At 40.2% G+C, this 21967-nt stretch overlaps 1 protein-coding gene across 1 annotated transcript in view; it reads left to right on the top strand.

The window, feature by feature from the left end:
• kdm4b (lysine (K)-specific demethylase 4B) overlaps positions 1-21967 on the top strand; it is a 406075-nt gene that overhangs the window by 316718 nt on the left and 67390 nt on the right. The window contains exons 15-16 of the mRNA XM_080213068.1: positions 12708-12924; positions 19543-19619. Of these exons, the coding sequence (XP_080069194.1) occupies positions 12708-12924; positions 19543-19619 (294 nt within the window). The remainder of the gene's footprint in view (positions 1-12707; positions 12925-19542; positions 19620-21967) is intronic.

Here is a 21967-nt window from a genome sequence, read left to right as displayed (position 1 = left end):
CATAAAAGCACCCCATCCTGCACCAAATTGTGTCTTTATATTTCCATCACTTGCAATCGTTGCAGTGTGCCTGAATGAGATTGCCAGCTTAGTGCTAACTTCTGATAAATTGCTGGAAAGTTTCTTGCTCTGGATCTAGGCTTAATGGCAATAAGTTGAGACTGCACAAACTCATTTTTACTTAATGTCATTTTTCACAATTGAGTGAGTGTGTGCAGAGTGCAAGTTGAAACCTTTTTTCAGTTGGCTGCAGGTTCTTACAGCTTAAAGCTCAAATGCACAGAGGGGTGATAAATATGGGATTCTGTCACTGTTGTCGGACATAAGCTGAGAAATATATTTTTTAAAAACTGACATCTGTTTGAAAGAGAAGATTATGAGGAATGGCGGATTAAACTGGCTGCTGGTAAAAAAACAAAGATTTGATGGACTGAACAGTTTGTTTTTGTGCTTTAACAATTTACTAACGTTGAATCAGTGGTCCCATTCCTTTGCATATTTCTTTCTTTCAATAGCCTCCACTTTTCTCTAATTAGTGGGTGTTCAGTTCCTCGGGCAGAAGCCTCACCCAGATGACCTGAGAGAGCAAATACCAGCAGTTACACTTGCCTCTTAGCCACGTGAAGCACACTTCCCATCAAAAATCACTGGATTATGATCAGGAGTGGAAAACTTGACCTGGTTTTACCTACTTAACGTGGCAGCTGGGGTCAATTGTAACTGCTCCAGTGCTGATCTGGTTTAGATAAAGTAACTCTATGTCGATACGGACAAAGAAAGGTGCCTTCAAGTCAGTGCACTGTGTAGAAGTGCACTCTTTATAAAAAAAGGATTTCCACAATTTCTGGGTGATCGGTTAATGGAAAGGTTAGATTGTTGTACTGCAGTCTGCAAGGTATTAAACCACCAATTATGATCATTTAAAGATAACATACTAGTTTAAGAATGGAACCGTGTCAATGGTTGCATCCAGGGGTGATTTCTGTATGCGGCACCTCAGCATAGGAGTTATCTTGAGGGTCCTTACAAGTAACTTTTCACAAGTTTCCTTTGGAAAAAACAACAAAGTGATAAATCAGGAATAGCTATTCCACCCCTTGAGCTATTCTGCCATTCACTTAGATCACGGCTGATTCATACCTCAAATCCATTTACCTACCTTTGCTCCATATCCCTAGATACTCTTACTTAACACTATATCGATTGATCTTATAGCATGATGGATTGGGCAACACCTCAGACTGGAAGAATGGATAACAGCTTGTGAAACACATGACGATGTTTACTACTTTGCTTGTCAAACACTGATTTGTCTACAGCAGTGAACAAACATAAGGGACTTGCTCTCAGTAAAAATCTTGGCTCATTTCAAAGTAAGCAGCAAATTGTAGCTGCATGTACTATGCACTGTGAATTAAATTCATCACCTGAAAGATGGCGAGGGATTTAGTTGAACTTTCAGTGACTTCTGGCATCAAGCATTTGAAATACAAATACTTTAATTAGTTTGGAGGTATCACTATAGATAATGGCACATAAGTCGATCATGCATACGAGATGATCCCAGCAAATGAGATGATCCATGTTTTAGGCCAGAATGCGTGTTTAGGTCAACATCAGGGGTTTAAGTAGATGCCCTATTTTTCATCTAATAAATGCATGTTCAGGGCTGTACTGTCATTAGAATTCAACCTCAATAATCAGCTCAGAAATACATATTTAGGTTACACTTACCTGATAAGTCAGTGACTTGGATCAGACAGGCGATGTGAACTGTATTGCCAATGTAGGTGTACGTGAGTTTAGAAAACACAGCAGGTTGCCCACAGCAACTGTCCAACAGATGTTTCACTTTCAAAATGCCAACCACCTACAACAGTATTGGTAATTCACACTTTATGCTTGGCATGTAAGTCAACCCCAGCTTTTAGAAGGAGTTCTCCAGTTTGAATGGTTGACTTGTATGCCTTGATCTATGCTAAATGCACTTGAGTTTCTTTTCAGACTGGATGAATATTCTGTAATCTTCAGGTTCTCTTGATCTAATCAATGCTTACTGATTTGTCTTTGTCATATTTAGTATGGACCTTGCATTTCTACAATGGTTGTTTGGTGGGATTGAATGTACAACTAAGTTCAGCTCATATTTCTGTCTGCTACTTTAGCACCTTTTAAGCTGTATTGTTGAATTCCTTTTCATCTGTAGTTGTAGGTATTACCATTTATTGATGGAAGCAATTTCAAAATGCACTTTTTATTTCTGTGAGAATGAGTATTATTCACATTGCTCATTTCTTATGTATTTCTGTGTAGGTGCGGTTAAGTGTTGGAACTCCAGGTAGATTTTATTTTTCTCTCCAAAAGAGATTCTAGTGCATGTCTTTTGAATTCCAGGAAAACTGAGCAGACATTGACTACTTGTCAGAGCGAGTAGTTCTAGAACAGTTAAATGAAGCCTTCTAGTGCTTCATGGGAAGCATCTTGCATATATCTCAACTGAGAGTTCTGAATGCATCCCTGTGCATTTGCTGTAAGAATGCTGTACTGATGGTGAGCGTAGTCTGTGGGGCATTTGTAGTTCAGCCACAGGCGTCACAGTTGAAATAATCATTGGGTGGTAACTTCGAATTTTGGTCGATGTAGCTTAGAAATGAAGATTTCGCTATTTGGTACTTGACAGTGAGCGAACAGTTGTTTTGTTCAAAGAAAGAGCATAATTTCTGCAGAGTTGTATTTTTGTCAATCAGATGAAAAAGGAAGCCACTCAGCATCTTCTAATGAAGCTGGTGTCTTTTCACTTCTTCTGAAAGCTGGAATTGGCAGCCTTGCTTGGTCTAGTGTAGGATCAATGGGGATGCTAGATTATGAACCCCTTGGCAGGTGACCTTTACCTATTTAGCAGCTCATCTGTTTGTTGGAAAGAACAGATGTTAATGAGTGTGTCAGGGATTTTAAATGATGTAAAAGTGGAAAGTTAAATAAAGGTGAATGTACAAAGCTCAGCAGCAGAACAACATTAACCAGCCACCTCCTGCAAACTCATCACCTGTTCCCAGGCATTTCAGAAAATCTCTGTGAAAGGCTGTTAATGACCATCTTCTTTATCAGTAATGTATATTAGGTAATTTATTTGGTAAACGCTAAAGGACTTCTGGTTTTATTTCATAACTCCTCTCAACCATTACTAATCATAGCAAAGGATTAACAATTAACTGTAGTTTTTAACCTTAGATAAATACCTAGAGAATAGTTGCCAGTGTGTATATGACTGGTTCAAACTCAATCACTTGACTGTTGAAACACACTCAACAGATTGAACTCCAGATTTTACCTTTAACCTTGACGAATTTCAGACAAGGGTATATACAGTCAGAGTCCTGTCTGCAGTTTTGTGACCACGGGGGATAGAGTACGAGTCTCACAGAAAATGCTGGAAATGCAGAGTGGGTCTGTTAAATGGTCTCCCTGCAAAAAGCTAAACTCCCTCGTCTGTTCTCAGAAGCAGAGAAACCTGCTGCTAATTTTTAGCATTTACAGTTTTTCATGTTAATCTTTGCCTACAATCCAATTTTATTTACAAATGACAGTATTGGGACCAATGCGCGAGTTAATTTTCTTCACAGCACTGAGTATCTCTTGTAATTAAACTGTCTTTTTATCAATGCTTGTTTGACTAACACGTGGGTGCCTCACTACCAGAATTCCTATTTGAAACTACTGAAGAGAATTACAATAATTCTTCTTCGCCTTTTAAGCCTGCAGATAGTCAGAAAAAGAGCAATTTTTTAAAGATGCAAGCACACAATTATATCAACAGGAGGAGTTACTGAGCCCAATTGTGCGAAGAACCATATTTGAGATTACAAAATGAAACACTCAAGTGCCTTGTGTTAATGACTTTATTGATAATTTAGTGTTAATTAATAGTTTCTCCAAGCTAGTCTCCAGATGTCACGAGCCTTCTGTGCTCAAATAAAAATGGTTTTTAAAATTGACATTAATTTAACTTTTAAATATTTTAGTGCTACAACCTACTGTTGGTTTATTTACTAACAAACTTATGTCTTCCACTTCCATTCCTGGCCTTGAAAGTGCTTGTTACTGCACTGATACCCAATGCGGTGAGACCTTAGTATGTGAAGGAACAGTGTCAAATTACAATGAGGCAAATAACTTTTGTCATTGCAAATCATTAATTCACCTCCAGCGTCCATTTCCTAGATGATTGCCCCTGAACCTATTGTTACATCTTAAGAAAGCCACTTTCATCCAGGCTTTGTTACATTGCCCATCTCCATCTCTTCCTCAGCCACCCTTAGCCTTACCTTTGGCACTCTAGAATTATTTATTTTTATATATTTTCCTGGGTGGTCTCCCATTCAACCCATCGAACTCCCTCAGCTCACCTAAAAGCCTGCTCCCCTTATTGTCCACTGCACCAAATTCAATTTGCCTTTCTCCGATCCAACTAGAATCTCAAATGTAATATTCTAATTATTGTGTTTAAACCACTTTCCTTCCTCACCATGGCCTTGACCCTTGTTATTTATGTCCCTCAGTATTTTTGTTCGTTTTGAGATCTCAGTTCTTCTCGTTCACATCATGTACACATCATGCTCTCCCTTTGGCCTTCCCCTGTGAAAGAGTTCAACTGACTATGTTCCACACTCTAAAATTTACAATCAAAAACCTGTCTTCTCGCCACCTCCCTCTCCTGCTAAAATTCACCTTCAAACATTTGATCATGCCTTTGGTGCAGCATCTAGCTTTTTCCTTGTGCCACTGCAAAGTGCCTGGGAATACTTTTTACCTTAAACTGTATGATTGTAAATTGTTGTTTGTAAGTAGAACCATCCGAAAAAAAATGAATAAAACAACCAGCAATCTGTTGATGGAAGGCATACATTTTCTGACCAACGAAAGGTGTCTTAAGGATGTCGCAGAGTGATTTTTTGAAAGGAAAATGGATCAAATATAGGAAATGTCACTAATTCTGACTTTCTAAAGCCTGCCTATTTCCTGGAGTTTATGACTATTTCCATTTTGATTTATTTTATAAATGGAAGTGGTGATACCTAAGCACGAGTCCTTCTATAATTGATGGAAGGACATTTATTGTCTGCTTGTAACATTCACAACAAACTTTTGATTAAAGTGAGATTGCTTTTGAATTGAATTTTGTTCTACATTGCCAAAAGACAGAGTTTGACACCTTCACATAATTGGAAATGATCTTTAAATCTGTTCGTATAATTTTGACACGATGAAATCTCATTGGAGAGCAGAGAAGCAAGGCTACTGGAATATTTGCAGAATAGTTTGTGCAGTAGCATTAAATACATTAAAAATACAGTTCATTCAGGTTTACATAGCCAGGACTGACTCATTTGGGATTGATACAGAAAAAAAAAAGTGGTGTAATATCTTTGCAGTAAAAAGCCAACCCAGTGATCCTGTCAGGAAAGATTGACTTTGATTGAGCTTACTCACCTCCATAAAAACTCTTCTACTGCAAAATATTTAATTCCCTGACTTGGCAATGATGTCGGCAATGCTGGATGGACTGCTGAATTGGATATGCTCAACTCCAGATTTCACCGTCAGCAACACTGGAGTGACTCGGATAGCTGATCTCAAAGAGAGCATTAGCAAAACACATTGAAGTTCTAGCGTTTAAGCCTGACCTCTGAGGCATGCAGGAGCTCCTTTGCTGTATCACAAAATTACACCACTTTCCAAAGAATGTACATACCATACAGTCAGAACAATCACGCACATTGCTTCTCCTCCCTCTGCAAGAGTCTTCTCATCAGAACATTTTGTCCAATGCAGTGTAGTCCCTTGCACCCGCAAGTTCAAATGTTGAGTTACCTATCATTAGGCTGATAGAGTAAGCACTGAGGTATGGATATTCCATTTTTTTCAAATTTTTCCTGCGCGCTCTCAAAATACAAGGCTGAATCTTCCACGTCCTGGCTGCATCCAATTTTATCTCCATGTGCTTTTTGTTTCTTGTATAGTTGCATACAATCCAGAATCCTGATTCATTTTCATGTCATCCCTTTTTCCCCAGAGAAAGAAATACTTGTATTTTCTTGGTATTTTATCACATAATTGAAATATCCCAAAGCTTCACACCACAAATTACTTTTGGAGTGTGGTGGCTGTTGGTATATGGGTAACATCAGTAACACCACACAACAAACGTGAGATGAACAAATCTTTCTTTAATACATCAGTTGCGAGAGTAACATTAGTTAGCACAGGAGGAGAACACTTTGCTTCTCTTCCAGTTGCATGGGATTGAAGCAAGGTAGAAGAATCTTCATTTAATTTCTCACCTGTTAGCAGTACTACCACCATGCAGTACTATTTTAATGCTGTGCTGGAATGTCAACCTAGATTATGAATTCTGGAATTCTTAGAAACAAAATATGTACATATGAATATACCATCAAGGAGCAGGAAGGCCATTCAGTCTCTTGAGCCTGCTCTGCCATTTAATACAGTCATAGAAGATAGGAGGAGGAGGCCATTTGGCCCTTCAAGCCTGCTCCGTCATTCATCACGATCATGGCTGATTGTCCAACTCAACAGTCTAACCCTGCTTTTTCCATATAAACCTTTGATCCCATTTACTCCAAGTGCTATGTTTAGCTGCCTCTTGAATACATTCAATGCTTTAACATCAACTACTTCCTATGTTAATGAATTCCACAGGCGTACCACTTTTGGGTGAAGAAATGTCTCCTCACCTCCATCCTAAATGGCCTACCCTGAATCCTCAGACTGTGACCTCTGGTTCTTTTCTTCCCCAATATCAAGAACATCCTCTCGCATCTACCTGTCTAGTCCTGTTAAAATTTTATAAGCCTCTATGAGAACCCCCTTCATTCATCTGAACTCCAGTGAAAACAATCCTGACCTAGTCAATGGCTCTTCATACATCAGTCTCACCATCCCTAGAATCAGCCTGGTAAACCTTCGCTGCACTCCCTCGAAAGCAAGAACATCCTTCCTCAGGAAAGGAAACCAAAACTGTACACAATATTCTAGGTGTGGCCTCACCAAGGTCCTTAGAATTGCAACAACACATCTCTGCCCTTGTACTTGAAACCTCTCGCAATGAAGGCCAACATACGATTTGCCTTCTTTACCGCCTGCTGCACCTGCTTGCTTACCTCCAGCAACTGGTGCTCATGGACACCCAGGTCCCACTGCACATTCCCCTCTCCCAATTTACAGCCATTCGGGTAATAATAATGGCTGAATTGATAGTAACCTCAAATCTGTACTTTGCCTCCTCTTGATAACCTACCACCCCCTTGCTTAGCAAGGATCTATTCACCTCTGCTATAAAAATATTCAATGACTTTGCTTCCACCACATTTTTCATAAACTCGTGACCCTGAGTGAAAACGTTTCTCATCATCTCTATTTTTAATGGGCAACTCTTTATCTTTAAACATTAATCCCTAATCCTGATTCTCCCAGAAGAGGAAACATCCTGCCCGTATCCACCCTGTCAAGACCCCTCAGGATCATGTTATGTTTCAAGCAAGTTGCCTCTTGTGCTTCTAATCTCTAACTGATACAAGCCTAGTCTGTTCAGCCTTTTCTTGCAAGACAACCCATCCATTCCACATATTGGTCTGGTAAATCTTATCTAAACTGCTTCCAATGCAGTTTCCATCTTAAATAAGGTGACCAGTACTGTACACAGTACTCCAAATGTGGTCTCCCTAGTGCCTTGTACAACTGAAGCATAACCTCTCTACTTTTGCATTCAATTCCCCTTGCAATAATACTCTATTTTCTTTCCAAATTACTTGCTGTATCTGCATTCTTGTCTTTGTGATTCACGCACTGGGACATCCAGATCTCTGCACTCCAGAGTTCTGCAATTTCACTGTTTTTAATAGTATGTTTTTTTATTCTTGCCAAAATTTCACATTTTTATACTCTTATTTGCCAGATCCTTTCCATCTCATTTAACCTATCTATATATTTTTGTAGTCTGTGTCCTCTTTGCAACATACTGTTAAACCTATCTTTGTGCCATTAGCAAATTTAGCAACCATCCCTTCAATCCTTTCATCCAAGTAATTTATATAAATTGTAAACAGTTGAGTTCCCAGCACTGCTTCCTGTGGCACATCGTTCATTGTATATTGCTGACATGAAAAAGACCCATTTATGCCTACTATGCTTCCTGTTAGCCGACCAATCTTCTACTTGTGCAAATATGTTACCCCCTATAATATGAGCTTTTATTCTCCACCATAACCTTTGATATGGCACATTATCAGGTGCCTTCTGGAAATCTACAGTATATCCATTGGTTCCTTTTATCCACAGCACATTACTTCCTCAAAAGACTCCAATATATTGGTTAAACATGACTTCTCTTGTTTAAACCATGTTGACTCTGCCTAATTATCTTGAACTTATCCAAGCGCCCTTCTATAATTTATTTAATAATAGCTTCTAACATTTTCTTACAGCAGATGTTAGGCTAACTGGGCTGTAGTTTCCTGTTTTCTGTCTTCCTCTCTTTTTGACTAAATATATTTGCTTTCTTCCAATCTAATGGCATCTTCCCCAAATCTAGGGAGTTTTGGAAAATTAAAACCAATACATCAACTATCTTATTAGACACCTCTTAAGATACAAAGATGAACCCACAGCTCCCACAATTTATTCTGTTCCATGTCTCTGGTGACTATAATTTTTCTGAGTTCCTTCCTCCCTCCTGGTTTTTAGCTGCTTCTGGAAAGTTATGTGTGTCCTCTATAGTGAAGGCTGATGCAAAGTCATCTGCCATCTTTGTTTTTCAGTACCTATTCTCCAGAGTCCCTCTGTAGGACCAACCCTTTTTAAATTATTTATAAAATCTCTTATCTCCTTCTGCATTTCTAGCTGGCTTTCTCTCATACTTTAAATTTTCCCTCCTCATTAATCTTTTCGTTAGCCTTTGCCATTCCTTATATTCTGTCCAATCTTGTGACCTGCTATTTCACAGTTGTATGCTTTTCCTTTAAGTTTGATGCTATCTTTTACTTCTCTAGTTATCTATGGATAGAAGGTCTGTTCCATGGCCTTTTTCCTCACTCATTGGAACATATATATTCTGTACATTCTGAAATTTCAGTCTTAAATATCTGCTGCTGAATCTCTCTTGACTTATTCCTTAATCTAATTAGCCAATTCACTTTAGACAACTCTGCTTTCATGCCTTCATAAATTTCCTTATCTAAGCTTAAAACGTGAGGGTGTTTCTCTAGCCCCTTTAGCCTCAAGCGCAAATCCTGCTGGGCCAGTGAATTTGGTGAGAGACTCTGGGATGGTGATTGTGCAGCTAGTCTTCTCTCTGTAGACTTTAAAAGCTTTGAACTATCTCTCAACATGTCAGTTTCAAAGATCTGTGAGGTTGCAGAGGCTAGTCTTCTTTCTGTAGCTTTCAAAAGCTTTGAAATGCTTTGCTCACATCCCATTCCAAGCTCCATTAACTTTGCAATCCCCCTGAGTGGCAGCTCCTGGACCCCTCAAAGGAGGGATTATGATTGTTTATTTACCTAACCCTTCACAATCCACTAACTTTGAAGTGCTTCATAAAAAGCAGAGGTGTACAGTCTTGAGTTCATTTTTTTAAAATGTTAGAAGCTATTATTAAATGAGTTACAGAAGTGCAATTGGATACATTCAAGGTAATTAGGCAGAGTCAACATGATTTAAACATGGGAAATTATGTTTAACCAATTTATTGGAGTTCTTTGAACTCCAATGGCGGTGCCAACCTGAGGGACTGGTGGTCAGGCCGCCCTGATGCCTGCATGATGTGGAGGAGATTAAAGGTTTATTTATTAGTTGTCACAAGTAGGCTTACATTATCACTGCAATGAAGTTTCTATGAAAATCCCCTAGTTGCCACATTCCGGCGCCTGTTTGGGTACAGAGGGAGAATTTAGCATGGTCAGTGCACGTAACGAGTATATCTTTTGGACAGTGGGAGGAAACCAGAGCACCTGGAGGAAACTCCACACAGACAGGAATCAAACTCGGGTCCCTGGCACTGTGAGGCAGCAGTGCTAACCACGTGTGCCACTGTGCCCTCCATACATAGTGACCCATACATTTAATGCTGGGGGGGGGGGGGGGGGGGGGCGGGGGGGGGGGGGGGTTGTGGGGTGCAAGCAGGAGGTTGCCCTTTTTGTGGTCAAGGGCGAGGGTGTTCCCTTTGTCATCTTAAGATTGTGATGTCCATGGGGACATATAGTTTACTCACTGTTTGGTTCTTGAACGTACTGTTCTAAGAAACTATCTCACAAAGATTCAGTTATCTCCTTATCAATGCTATCTTTGCCCATCTGAATTTTCCAGTCTATGTAAATAAAATCTCCCACACTTTTGGGACACTTGATGGGCCAATTTAGCGTGGCCAATTCACCCAACCTGCACATCTTTGGACTGAGGGGAAAGAGGAGCACCTGGAGGAAATCCAAGTGGACGCAGAGAGAATGTGCAAACTCCACACAGACACTAATGGCTGGAATTGAACCCAGTCCTCTGGGGCTGTGAGGCAGCAGTGGTAATCACTGTGTCACCATTCCACTTTGCCCAGTACTGGTGCCACAGTGCCAGGAACTGGAATACATTTCTTCTAGACCAGTTTTTGAGTATGCAGTCATCTCTCAAACCTGATTTGTCCTATGCCAATTTGCACGTGGCTCAGGTGTTCCAGGGACATTTGTAATTTGGTACCTAGATCCTCTCACTGACTATGCAGAACTCCCTTTGTCCTGCTAATGCCATTGATACCCAAGTGGATCATGACAGCTGGGTCCTCTCCCTCCCACTACAAGTTCCTCTTCAATCCTGAGCACATGTCCTGAACCCTGGGACAGGTAAACACAGCTGTCTGGACTCGTGCTCTTTGATGCAGAGAATGGTGTCAATCCCTCTGACAGGACTATCCCTTACTACACAATGCTCCTTTTTCCTCCCTCACTTGAACCTTACAGCTCCATGGCCATTTAGCTCATCTGCCATGCAGCCCCCACTTTCATCCAAACAAGTTGATAAAACCTCACACCTGTTGGACACTTGTAAAGGCTGAAGCTCCTGTGCTTCTGTCCTCTGATTCCCTTTACCTGCCTCACTGCAGTCACATGCTCTAGTCCCTGACCACTGACCAAATCAGAAGACCTTGCCCTAAGAGGGGTGACTGCCTCCTGGCACAAAGGATCCAGCTAGCTTTTCCTGTCTAAGATATGCCACAATGTCTGCAGTTCTCCAGCTCAAACTCTTAGCTGAAGCTGTTCACATTTCATACTACAGATGTTTGCCCTGGATCACACTTGCATCTAACACGGTGTAGCTGTGACACATCACCTGTTCTACCAACCTTTACATCTTATTAAATATTTAATTATATTATTCAATTATATATTTTGCTTTTATATATTTTATTAATCTTGCCATCAGTTGTTAGACTTTTTTTTAACCTCAGGAATGGTCTAAATTGTAGTAACTTAACCAGATGCTCACCAAATACCTAGCTGCTTCTCCTGTAGCAATGTAAGACCACTTCCTGAAGGCTGAGAAAGTTAGAAAACAAAGCATGATAACGCCTTCCCTTGCACTAAACTCCCAATAGTCCATTTTAAGTCACGCTTCTTGCAGTAAACGTTACCTAAAGCACCATATTCCCTCTATGTGCTGAATTTCCACTTTGGACTAAATTCCCAAGTATTCTGTCTGGGTCTCTGTTTCACTCAGGCCAAAGTCACTTTCCCACTATGCAATCACTTTACATGGAGTGATAATTTTTCTATACAATTTTTTTAAGGAGGAGTAAATTGAAAATAAATAATTCTTATGAGTCATAACAATGAAAATAGTGATTTTATTTGATTTATTATTGTCACAAATATTGGTATACAGTGAAAAGTATTGTTTCTTGTGTGCTATTCAGACAAAACATGCTCTTCATAAAGAAGGAAACTAGAAAGTGCAGAATATAGTGTTACAGTCATAGCTAGGGTGTTGAGAAAAATCAACTTAATGCAAGTTAAGTCCATTCAAAAGTCTGACAGTAGCAGGGAAGAAACTGTTCTTGAATCAATTGGTATGTGATCTCTAGACTTTTAGAACTTTTTCCCGATGGAAGAAGGTGAAAGAGAGAATGTTCGGGGTGCGTGAGGTCCTCAGTGATGCTGGCTGCTTTGCTGAAGCAGCAGGAAGTGTAGATCGAGTTAGTGGGTGGGAGGCTGGTTTGCGTGATGAATTGGGCTACGTTCACGACCTTTTGTAGTTCCCTGTGGATGCTGGATGGAAGGAAGAGGAAGAATTGTGAAAATTGACTGACAGGTTGCCTGCAAGAATTTTGGTCAAGTATTTGTTCTTGTAACCTGAGGGTTATCTACAGTTTGTGGATAAATTGCGTTCCATGCATTTTGTTATATCCCTGGACTGCTGTCGCTTACCTATTCCTGCCTGTCAGTTTGATGGACACCTTTGAGAGCAACAGCACAGGAGGCGAGCAATTTGTTCTGGTGTATTGGCCTATGAGATCACTCGCTGAATGTTTTCCCTTCACTTCGAAAAATCTTAAATGCAGTTGCAGGTTAGCTGTTGAGGATTATAACGGTAAAGTGATTATATTGAAATCTGAATGCTTTTCTTTAAACTTTTTTTTCTATTTAAAGCCTGAAAGAGATACTGTTCAAGACGTTTTCACGCCAGAAGGAAGTTCCTGGATAACTGCTGCCAAGGTTGGGCAAAAGACGAAGCCAATCATCCCAGAAATGTGCTTCACATCAGGCGGAGAAAACACTGAACCCCTACCCACAAACTCGTACATTGGTGATGATGGGACCAGCTTGCTCATTTCCTGTGCAAAATGCTGCCTTCAAGTCCATGCCAGTGAGTAGCTCACAGCTCAAAAAAAATACTCCCTCAAAATGCATAGGCCGTCATTCCTGTCTTGAAAATTCTGCAGTTTGTGTAAATCTGTGTCACAAAAGGGCATGGTACTAACAAGATGTTTTTGAAGCAAATATTCCATTTGAATATTAAAATGCTGAATTGAAAAGCTGAATATATTAAAGGCAAGTGAAAAGCAGAACGTAAAAGGTCATTGAAGCAAACTTCATCTGTCATGGATTTCTCTCCTCCTGCAATGTGTAAAGCACAGGAGTAGTGTGAAGAGGATGCCAAGAATTGGGTCATGGGAATTGGATTATTCAGCCTTTTCAACCTATACCATTCATTCAGTTAGATTATGGCTCTATCTTGGCTCCATTTATCTACCCAAGTTCCATTTTCCTTAGTTCACCTACTGAGTAGAAATCCATCTCAACCTCGACATTTTTAATTCTAACAACGACAACCTTTTGGAGGACGGTTCATCTTTCCACTTTCCTCCGTGTGCTTCCTGACTTTGCCTTTAAATGGCCTAGCTCTAATTTTCAGGCTATGCTATCTTACTGCAGACTTCCCCACCATGGAAAATAGTTTTTATCTATCTACGTTATCAACTGTTTAAATCATAAATAGCAACAGCTTATATTCAGAGCAGCACCTCACAGGGATATTATGAAACAAGATTAAACACTGAGCCACTGAGTTGACATCAGGGGAGACGGCCAAGAGTTTGTTTCAGGAGGTAGGTTTTATGGAGGAATGAGAGGTAGGGAGTCATAGAGGTTTAGGGAGGGTGTTTCAGAGCTTAAACACTCGAAGTTCAAGGCGCAGCCGACCAGTAGCAAAGCAATTAAAATTGAGGATGCCAAGAATTCAATGAGTGCAGAAATCTGGGAAGCTATGAGATTCGTGGAGATTATAGAAATAGGGAGTTTGAGGGATTTGACATCAAGAGATGATGCTTTTAAAACCAAGACATTATTTGATTAGAAGCCACTGTAGGTCAAGAGTCAAAGCAATGATAGGTGGATGATATCTGGTGTAAGGATACAGCAGTAGAGTTTTAGGTCACCTCAGATTCACAGAATGGAATCTGGGAGGCCAACAGGAATGGTCAGTTCTGGAGTTAACCAAAGTTTGTTTTTGCGGCACTGTCTGGTAACACGTTAGCAGAGCTGAACAGCAGTCCCAGAAAAGGCGAGTGTGACAGGGCTCGAGTGAAATGGATTGGCCTACATTTAGGTTCAGGGCAGGAGCTGTTGGTATCCAGTTAATTGGGTCATGGTGGAAGTAACAAGCAATTGGAAAGGCTTCGGAGCAGTGGTGGGCCTCAGCAAGGAGTGAGGCAGATTGCAACCCTCCTCAATACTTGAAGCAATGTATAGTGATCAGTGGCGTCCGCAGTAAGTCACATATTTAAACCAACATGAGTAACTTATCCCTAATGCATGAGATTCACAGATCTTAGTTTTATCAATTTTATCCTCTTCCACAACAAAGATATTACTTTTTTCAATTTCCAACTGTGAATGTCCCATGAATAATCTTTCTCGGAGGAATTATTGTGTTTTTAAGACCCTGCATACAAGAAAGCAATATAATGCGGAAGCTGAGAAAAATGTTTATGTTGCGTTACCAGGTTTGGGAAGAGAGGGGGAGGCACGCTAGGATGCAGAAAAGTTTAAGAACAGCTGCTTCAGGGAACACAAATTTCCTTTGTAAGCTTCCTCTTAACCAGTCACCCAGATTGCTGGATAAACATATTTGATGGCTGTTGAACTAATACCATGGATGTGTGTTTCAGTTGCCTCTTTGTGACTTATGACATTGCCTCATTAATTATTCTTTTTGCAAGACTGTAATTCTGGCTATATAAATGCCTTTCTTTTCAACATATTGACTGAAGTTGGGTTTGTACCTTTCTTTAGCTAGAGTTAGCATTTCTCATTTTTCATTCCTCCGTGCATGCACTACATTTATCCCATGCATGCATGTGTAAAGCACCAGTTTTTTTAAAATCAACTATTAGAAGTTACTTATTAGAAAGTTTAAAGATTTAATATTTACCCAAACACCACCTTTACCATACCTAGTATTATCTCCAGTCTGAAATGGGTGACTGCTAAGTGAGATTTAACTTTTCCCCACCGTTTCCTAAAGAGTGAATCGTTAACCGCTTGTTGTAAATTATAGAATCGTAGAGGTTTACAGCATGGAAACAAGCCCTTTGGCTCAACTTGTCCATGCTGCCCTTTTTTTTAATTTCCTAAGCTAATCCCAATTACCCGCATTTGGCCCATATCCCTCTACCCCTCTTACCCATGTAACTGCCTAAGTGCTTTTTAAAAGACAAAATTGTACCTGCCTCTATTACTACCTTTGACAGCTTGTTCCAGACACTCGCTGCCCTCTGTGTGAAAAAATTGCCCCTCTGGACACTTATGTATCTCTGCCCTCTCACCTTAAACCTATGCCCTCTAGTTTTAGACTCCCTACCTTTGGGAAAAGATATTGACTATCAAGCTGATCTACGCTCCTCATTATTTTATAGACCTCTATAAGATCACTCCTGAGCCTTCTATGCTCCAGAGAAAAAAGTCCCAGTCTATCCAGCCTTTCCTTATAACTCAATCCATTAAGTCCTGGTACCATCCTATTAAATCTTTTCTGCACTCTTTCTAATTTAATAATATCCTCTCTTTAATAGGATGACCAGAACTGTACGCAGCCTGGTTATGCACCTCACTTTTCACATTCATGGCAGGATTAGCAGAGGGTTGTTTATGGGATGTCTCTGCCAGCTTAGAAAGGGAATGTTTTACATAGAAAATCTTGGATGGCAGAAATGATATATACTACAAATGTACTTACAACATGTAAAATAGGAGATAAATAGCCCATTCAGTATCTTGAGCCTGTTCCACTATTCAATAAGATCATAATTGATCTGTTTGTGTATTGAATTCCACCTTCCCAGCTACTCCCAGTAACCATTGATTCCCTTGCCTAACAAAAATCAATCTACCACTGCCTTAAAAATATTCAATGACCCATGCAGCACAGTGGTTAGCACAGTTGCCTCATAGCGCCAGGGACCCAGGTTTGATTCCTGGCTTGGGTCACTGCCTGTGCAGAGTCTGCACATTCTCTCTGTGTCTAAGTGGATTTTCTCCAGGTGCTCCGATTTCCTCCCATGGTACAAAAGACATGCTGGTTAGGTGCATTGCCCATACTAAATTCTCTGTGTACCCAAACAGGCGCTGGAGCGTGGCGATGAGGGGATTTTCACAGTAACTTACTTCATTGCAGTGTTAATGTAATCCAACTTGTAATACTAATAAATACACGTTAAACTTTAAGGCACAGTTCCCAAGTTGCACTGAACCATTGGGCATTTCCAGATTATGGCCTTTGGATGTATTTTGTTATTTGCATTATTCTGTCTTTTCCAGCAGCTTTTGTGTGTTTTGTTTAGAGTACAGAAACCGTATATTGAATGTATGTTACACTTTGATAACGCCAGTAACTTTCCAACTACTTAATTTTGTTTGAACGCAGAGGTGCATAGATTTGATACGTGTACCCTTTAACCAAAATTACTTAATACCGAAACCTATTATCTGCAAAAAGTAAAAGAAACAACTGTGAAAGCTGAAAACCTGAATTGAAGCAGAAAATGCTGGAAAATCAGACTAAATCATTTGACACCTGAATGAGAAATCAGGTTAACATTTCAAATGGGTTACACCATCTGAATTCACTTTTGGACCATATTTTCTGTTACCTACAATTCTGAAAATCTCTCAAACTTATTGACTAATCATGGGTAACAAAGGAAAGAAAAAAATAAACTTGAACTTAAATGTTACCTTTTGCATGTTTGAGCAATCCTAAAATGCTTCACAAAGGCAATGTTCACTCTAACTTCTGTTAGATAAAATAAGGCTCCACAAACTGTAAACTTCAATAAATGACTGTTAATTAAACCAATCAGGAATAAAAGAACTTGATAATGTGACTGTAAAGAATTACAGATTGTCATTAAAACCCATCTGGTTCACTAATGACCTTTGGGAAAGAAAATCTTGCAGCCTTACTTGGTCTTACCTATACATGATTCCAGACTCGAGTCTACATGGTTGTATTAAGAAGGCAATCTTCCTTGGGTAGCATGGTTAGCACTGCTGCCTTACAGCTCCAGAGACCCGGATTCAATTCTGGCTTTGACCGTATGTGTGGAGTTTGCACATTCTCCCCGTGCTGCGTGGGTTTCCTTTGGGTGCTCTGGTTTCCTTCAACAATCCAAAGATGTGCAGGTTAGGTTCATTGGCTATGCTAAATTGATCCTACTGTTAGGGGGATTAGTAGGGTAAATGTGTGGGCGTTAGGGGAATGGGGCCTTTGTGGGATTGTAGTCAGTGCACGCTCGATAGGCCAAAGGCCTCCTTCTGCATTGTAGGGATTCCATGATTTTCAAGATAATTAGAGATGGGCAATAAATGTTGAGCTTGTCAGCAACACCCTAACCCCATGAATGAATCAAAATAACTCGCTCAGCTCTGCACAGGGTGTGTCACCTAGGCTATTTGCTCCAGTATGTTTGGATCCCAACCTCTGACTCATGGAAGAATGCGAGCACTGAGTGAAAGTAACATTTGTACAAAGTGAAACTTACCCTGTGCTTGTTTGCTAGTCCATTGTGATGATGAAAACACCAAATATAAGCTACATTAGCAGCCAAATCTCTAAATAACTGATCTAAGATGCTTTGAATTTAGATGCACAAATATACAACATTTTATATAGTGTCTGACTGAGAAAGGCAGAACTGAACTTATCGGTTTCAACTCATTCTCACGAAATATCACCATATAAATTACATTTCTGGAATAGATACACCAGATATAAATTCATCCCCACGTTTGCACTGATCCTCCTAGCAACAGCTGGTTATAACCTCACAGTTTGCCTGCTCCCATGAGATCTATTAGGCAATTGGTGATTATACATTTTCTTTATTTGTTGCTCGGGGGAGTTTTCTTCCATAGCAATGATTATGTTTTGTTTGTTGTTCAGATGGAAATTAACTGTTCAGACACTGCATTCCAAATGCAATTGTCAGTGATAACATTTTTCTAGGTAAATCTCACAAATGGCTACTTCAATGCGATGAACGTATATCCGTGAGGTACAGGCAAGAATGTTGTGACCACTCATTTTTTATGTCTCGTCCAATAAGTCCATCCATTTTTGCTAGGCGGTTGAAGAGCCCTTAATATCCTGACAGTTGGAAGAGTCTGAAGATGAATTGGAAATGGTGCAGTGTGATCCCAAATTTCTGATTGCAAGGCAGCTTTAAAATTCCTCCATAATGCAGCAACATGGTGTCGATGAAATTCTCCTCTTTACATCCTCCACAAAAAATAAACTGGATCTTACTTTTGCCTGCCATTTCCCTCTTTCCTCATTCGATAAGGAATGTCAGACGTGCATTAAAGAAGCCATCACCAGTGCCAGTTTGCCATAAACTGATTGTGTCTACTCCTTTATTGCCAGTCCAGATTCAGTATAACATGACCGTATGTACGTACATACTTCCATCTAATAGCTGCTAAACCCAGTCATGGAGTTTCAAGTTCCAGAGGCTATCAGGGCAATGATTTAATTACTCAGGGGAGGCAGTGATATATTGGTAATGTCACTGGAATGATAATCCAGATACTCCAGGACACATGTTCAAATCTAATTCATAAAAATTTGAAATTGTAAACCAATCCCATTAATAGTAACCATGAGACCATTGTCAATTGTCATTAAAAACCCATCTAGTTCATGAATGCCTTTAATAGAAAGAAATCTGCCGCCCTTCCCTAGTCTGGCCGACATGTGATTCCAGACCCACAATGATGTGGCTGATTCTTAAGTGCCTTCTGAAATGGCCTAGCAAGCCACTCAGTTATATCAAACTGCTACAAACCTATGCCTTTCCCAACAGTAGGCTGTACCTACACCGCAGCAGTCCACCACTTCTCAAGCAGTTTTAAAATTCTGAATTCCTGCAGAATAATTCGATTAATTTCCTTTCGTTTTGCTCACAAGGGAAATACTGGCTTAAAACGGATGGTTGTCTAGGGAATAGATTGTAAAAGTGCAGCTGTATTGTGGTTGGTTTAGTGCTATTCATTTGCCAGAACGAATAGTTTAGAAGTATTTCTAAACTATACTCATTTAAAGATTTGCATTTACTTTTCATATACTCAGTACTACTCTGAGTTCCTAGGTTGGGCATTTAGCTTCATGCTTTTGTCTTGGGATGAGTTAAATGCTGGTATCCTGATATCCTTCTAGATTTTTAACCTGTAAAGGATCATTTGAAAGCCTCATCATTCAGTGTTCAAGCACTTTTCATAACAGATCTCTGCAGGTTTGGTTTCCGAGTTGTACAGAGAATCTTTTGAACTTTGCTGTGCCATGAAGACTAATCTTAAGCACTGTACGCTAAAGGAGTTAAGGACTAATTAGTATCACTCAGGAGTTGCTGTGATTAAGGCATTGATTTGGGGATAAATGAATACATTTGTCAAATCAGCATTTCTAACCAGCTCTTGTTGTTGGCAGGTTGTTACGGTATTCGACCAGATTTAGTCAAAGATGGCTGGACCTGCTCCCGTTGTACTGCCAATGCTTGGACAGCGGTAAGTGTTTCTTATCACATATTGTACAACTGTTTTGAGTGGACCGAGATGTGGTTCTCTTGACTGCTCCAATGGAAGTCACTGGAGGAAGAAAATGAAATGAATACTGAATTAGATTGGGGTGTGAAAGTATTGTGATTTTCTAGGTACTTTTAATAGGTGAAAAAATGGTAAACCCTCAACTGTGACGCAGGTTGAAGACTTGGTCAACTTTTTCAGTATCATACCTCAATATCATGAGCCACGGTAATCAGAAAGTCCAGCATCTGCTCACCAGTGAATACTGAATTATTTGACCTCACTCAGGGCTGTCCTGTAGTCATATTAGGAATGTATACCTCTGGATATCCTGTGATTTATTTCAAAATGAACAGACACTACAACCGAAAATGTAGACTCTTAGTTAACATTCACTGTCGGTTTATCCTGGTACAGACTTAAAAATTGTCTCTGGGGCCTGTTAGAGTTTAGTATTTGACTGCCATGTCGCTGAGTGCTCCTGTTGGCAGCCAAGCTATCCTTTCATTACGTCACTGGTGTTAAGAATTTGATGTCTTGATGCTGGCCAACTTGTTATTTCATACTATTAATGAGATGTCCTGTTTTTGCTCGTGCCACTGACTGTCAGAAATTGGAAGCAGTGTCTGGGAGATCAGGTTATCTTCAGCTGTGAAGAGGAGCTCTGGGGCCAATTTATCCACAAAATACTTCCCTTCCGGAGGCCATGTTCCTTTCAGCTTGAGGCAGGAATTGGCTGTTCAGCTCTGATTCTCCAATCACAAACATGGTTAGCAGAAGAAGAGATCTTTGAGACATGAGTTATTTCTGAAGTATCCCAGTAAGTTAAATGAAGTCTGCTTTAGATTGGACACTTGATGTCATTGTCAGCTGGGATGCGAGCATTGCTGGAAAAGCCAACCTTTATTGTCCGTACATAAATGTCCCTCAAATGAGTATCTTGCTAGACCATTTCATAGGGCAGTTCAGGGTCAACAACAATAGCTGTGGGTCTAGAATCAAATGTAGGCCAAACCGGGTAAGGATAACAGATTTCTTTGTCTAAAAGACATTAGTAAACCAGGTTGGTTTACCTGAACCTTCAACTTTTAGTTTATTCTCATCAATTTTATCACATTGCCGTCTTACTTAATCCCTTGAAGTAATTTTTCTTTTTATCTTTTGATTTGGACTTGGAGGCCATGAAGCATTTTTGTTTGGAGTGATTGTGAAGGTGAATCTCTCTCCAAGTTGAGCGTAGCAGGGATTATTTGAAGCAAAGAACCCCCCTGTACGTTGCCTCAAACCCATCCTCTGAAATGTGTCACGTTTCCTCATGCACCATGGTAAGTTAATGGAAAGGGTCTTGAGAGATAGGATTTATGACATTTGGAAAGATGCAGCTTAACCCGGGATAGTCAGCATGGTTTCGTGAGGGGCAAGTCCTGCCTCGGTAATTTGATTGAATTCTTTAAGGAGGTAACTAAGCGTGTAGACGAAGGTAGAGTAGTTGATGTCCTATACGTGGATTTTAGTAAGGCGCTTGATAAATTTCCCCATGGTAGACTCATGAAGAAAGTAAGGAGGTGTGGGATAGAAGGAAATTTGGCCGATTGGATAAGTAACTGGCCGTCTTACAGAAGACAGAGGGTGGTGGTGGAGGGAGAATTTTCAGGCCAGTTACCAGCGGTGTACCACAGGGATCAGTGCTGGGTCCTCTTCTATTTGTGATTTTTATCAATGACTTGGAAGAGGGGACTGAAGGGTGGGTTAGTAAATTTGCTGATGACACCAAGATTGGTGGAGTAGTGGATGAGATGGATGGCTCTTGTAGGCTGCCAAGAGACATTGATAGGATGCAGACCTGGGCAGAAAAGTGGCAGATGGCGTTTAACCCTGATCAGTGCGAGGTGATTCATTTTGGTAGGACAAACTTGAATGTGGATTACAGGGTTAATGGCAGAGTTCTGACGAATGTGGAGGAACAGAGACACCTTGGGATTCATATCCACAGATCTCTGAAGGTTGCCATTCAAGTGGATCGAGCCGTGAAGAATGCTTATAGTGTGTTAGCGTTTATTAACAGGGGTTTGAGTTTAAGAGCTGTGGGGTTATGCTGCAACTATACAGGAATATTGGAATATTGTGTGCAGTTCTGGTCACCTCACTATAAGAAGGATGTGGAAGCATTGGAGTGAGTGCAGAGGAGATTTACCAGGATGCTGCCTAGTTTGGAGGATAAGTCTTGTGAGGAAAGGCTGAGGGAGCTGGGGCTTTCCTCTTTAGAGCAGAGGAGGATGAGAGGTGACTTAATAGAGGTTTATAAGATGATGAGGGGGATAGATAGAATG

Source organism: Carcharhinus amblyrhynchos, chromosome 26 (assembly GCF_965287045.1).
Source record: "Carcharhinus amblyrhynchos chromosome 26, sCarAmb.v2.hapA, whole genome shotgun sequence".
Lineage (NCBI taxonomy): Eukaryota > Metazoa > Chordata > Chondrichthyes > Carcharhiniformes > Carcharhinidae > Carcharhinus > Carcharhinus amblyrhynchos.
This window is presented reverse-complemented; position numbering and strand designations above follow the sequence as displayed.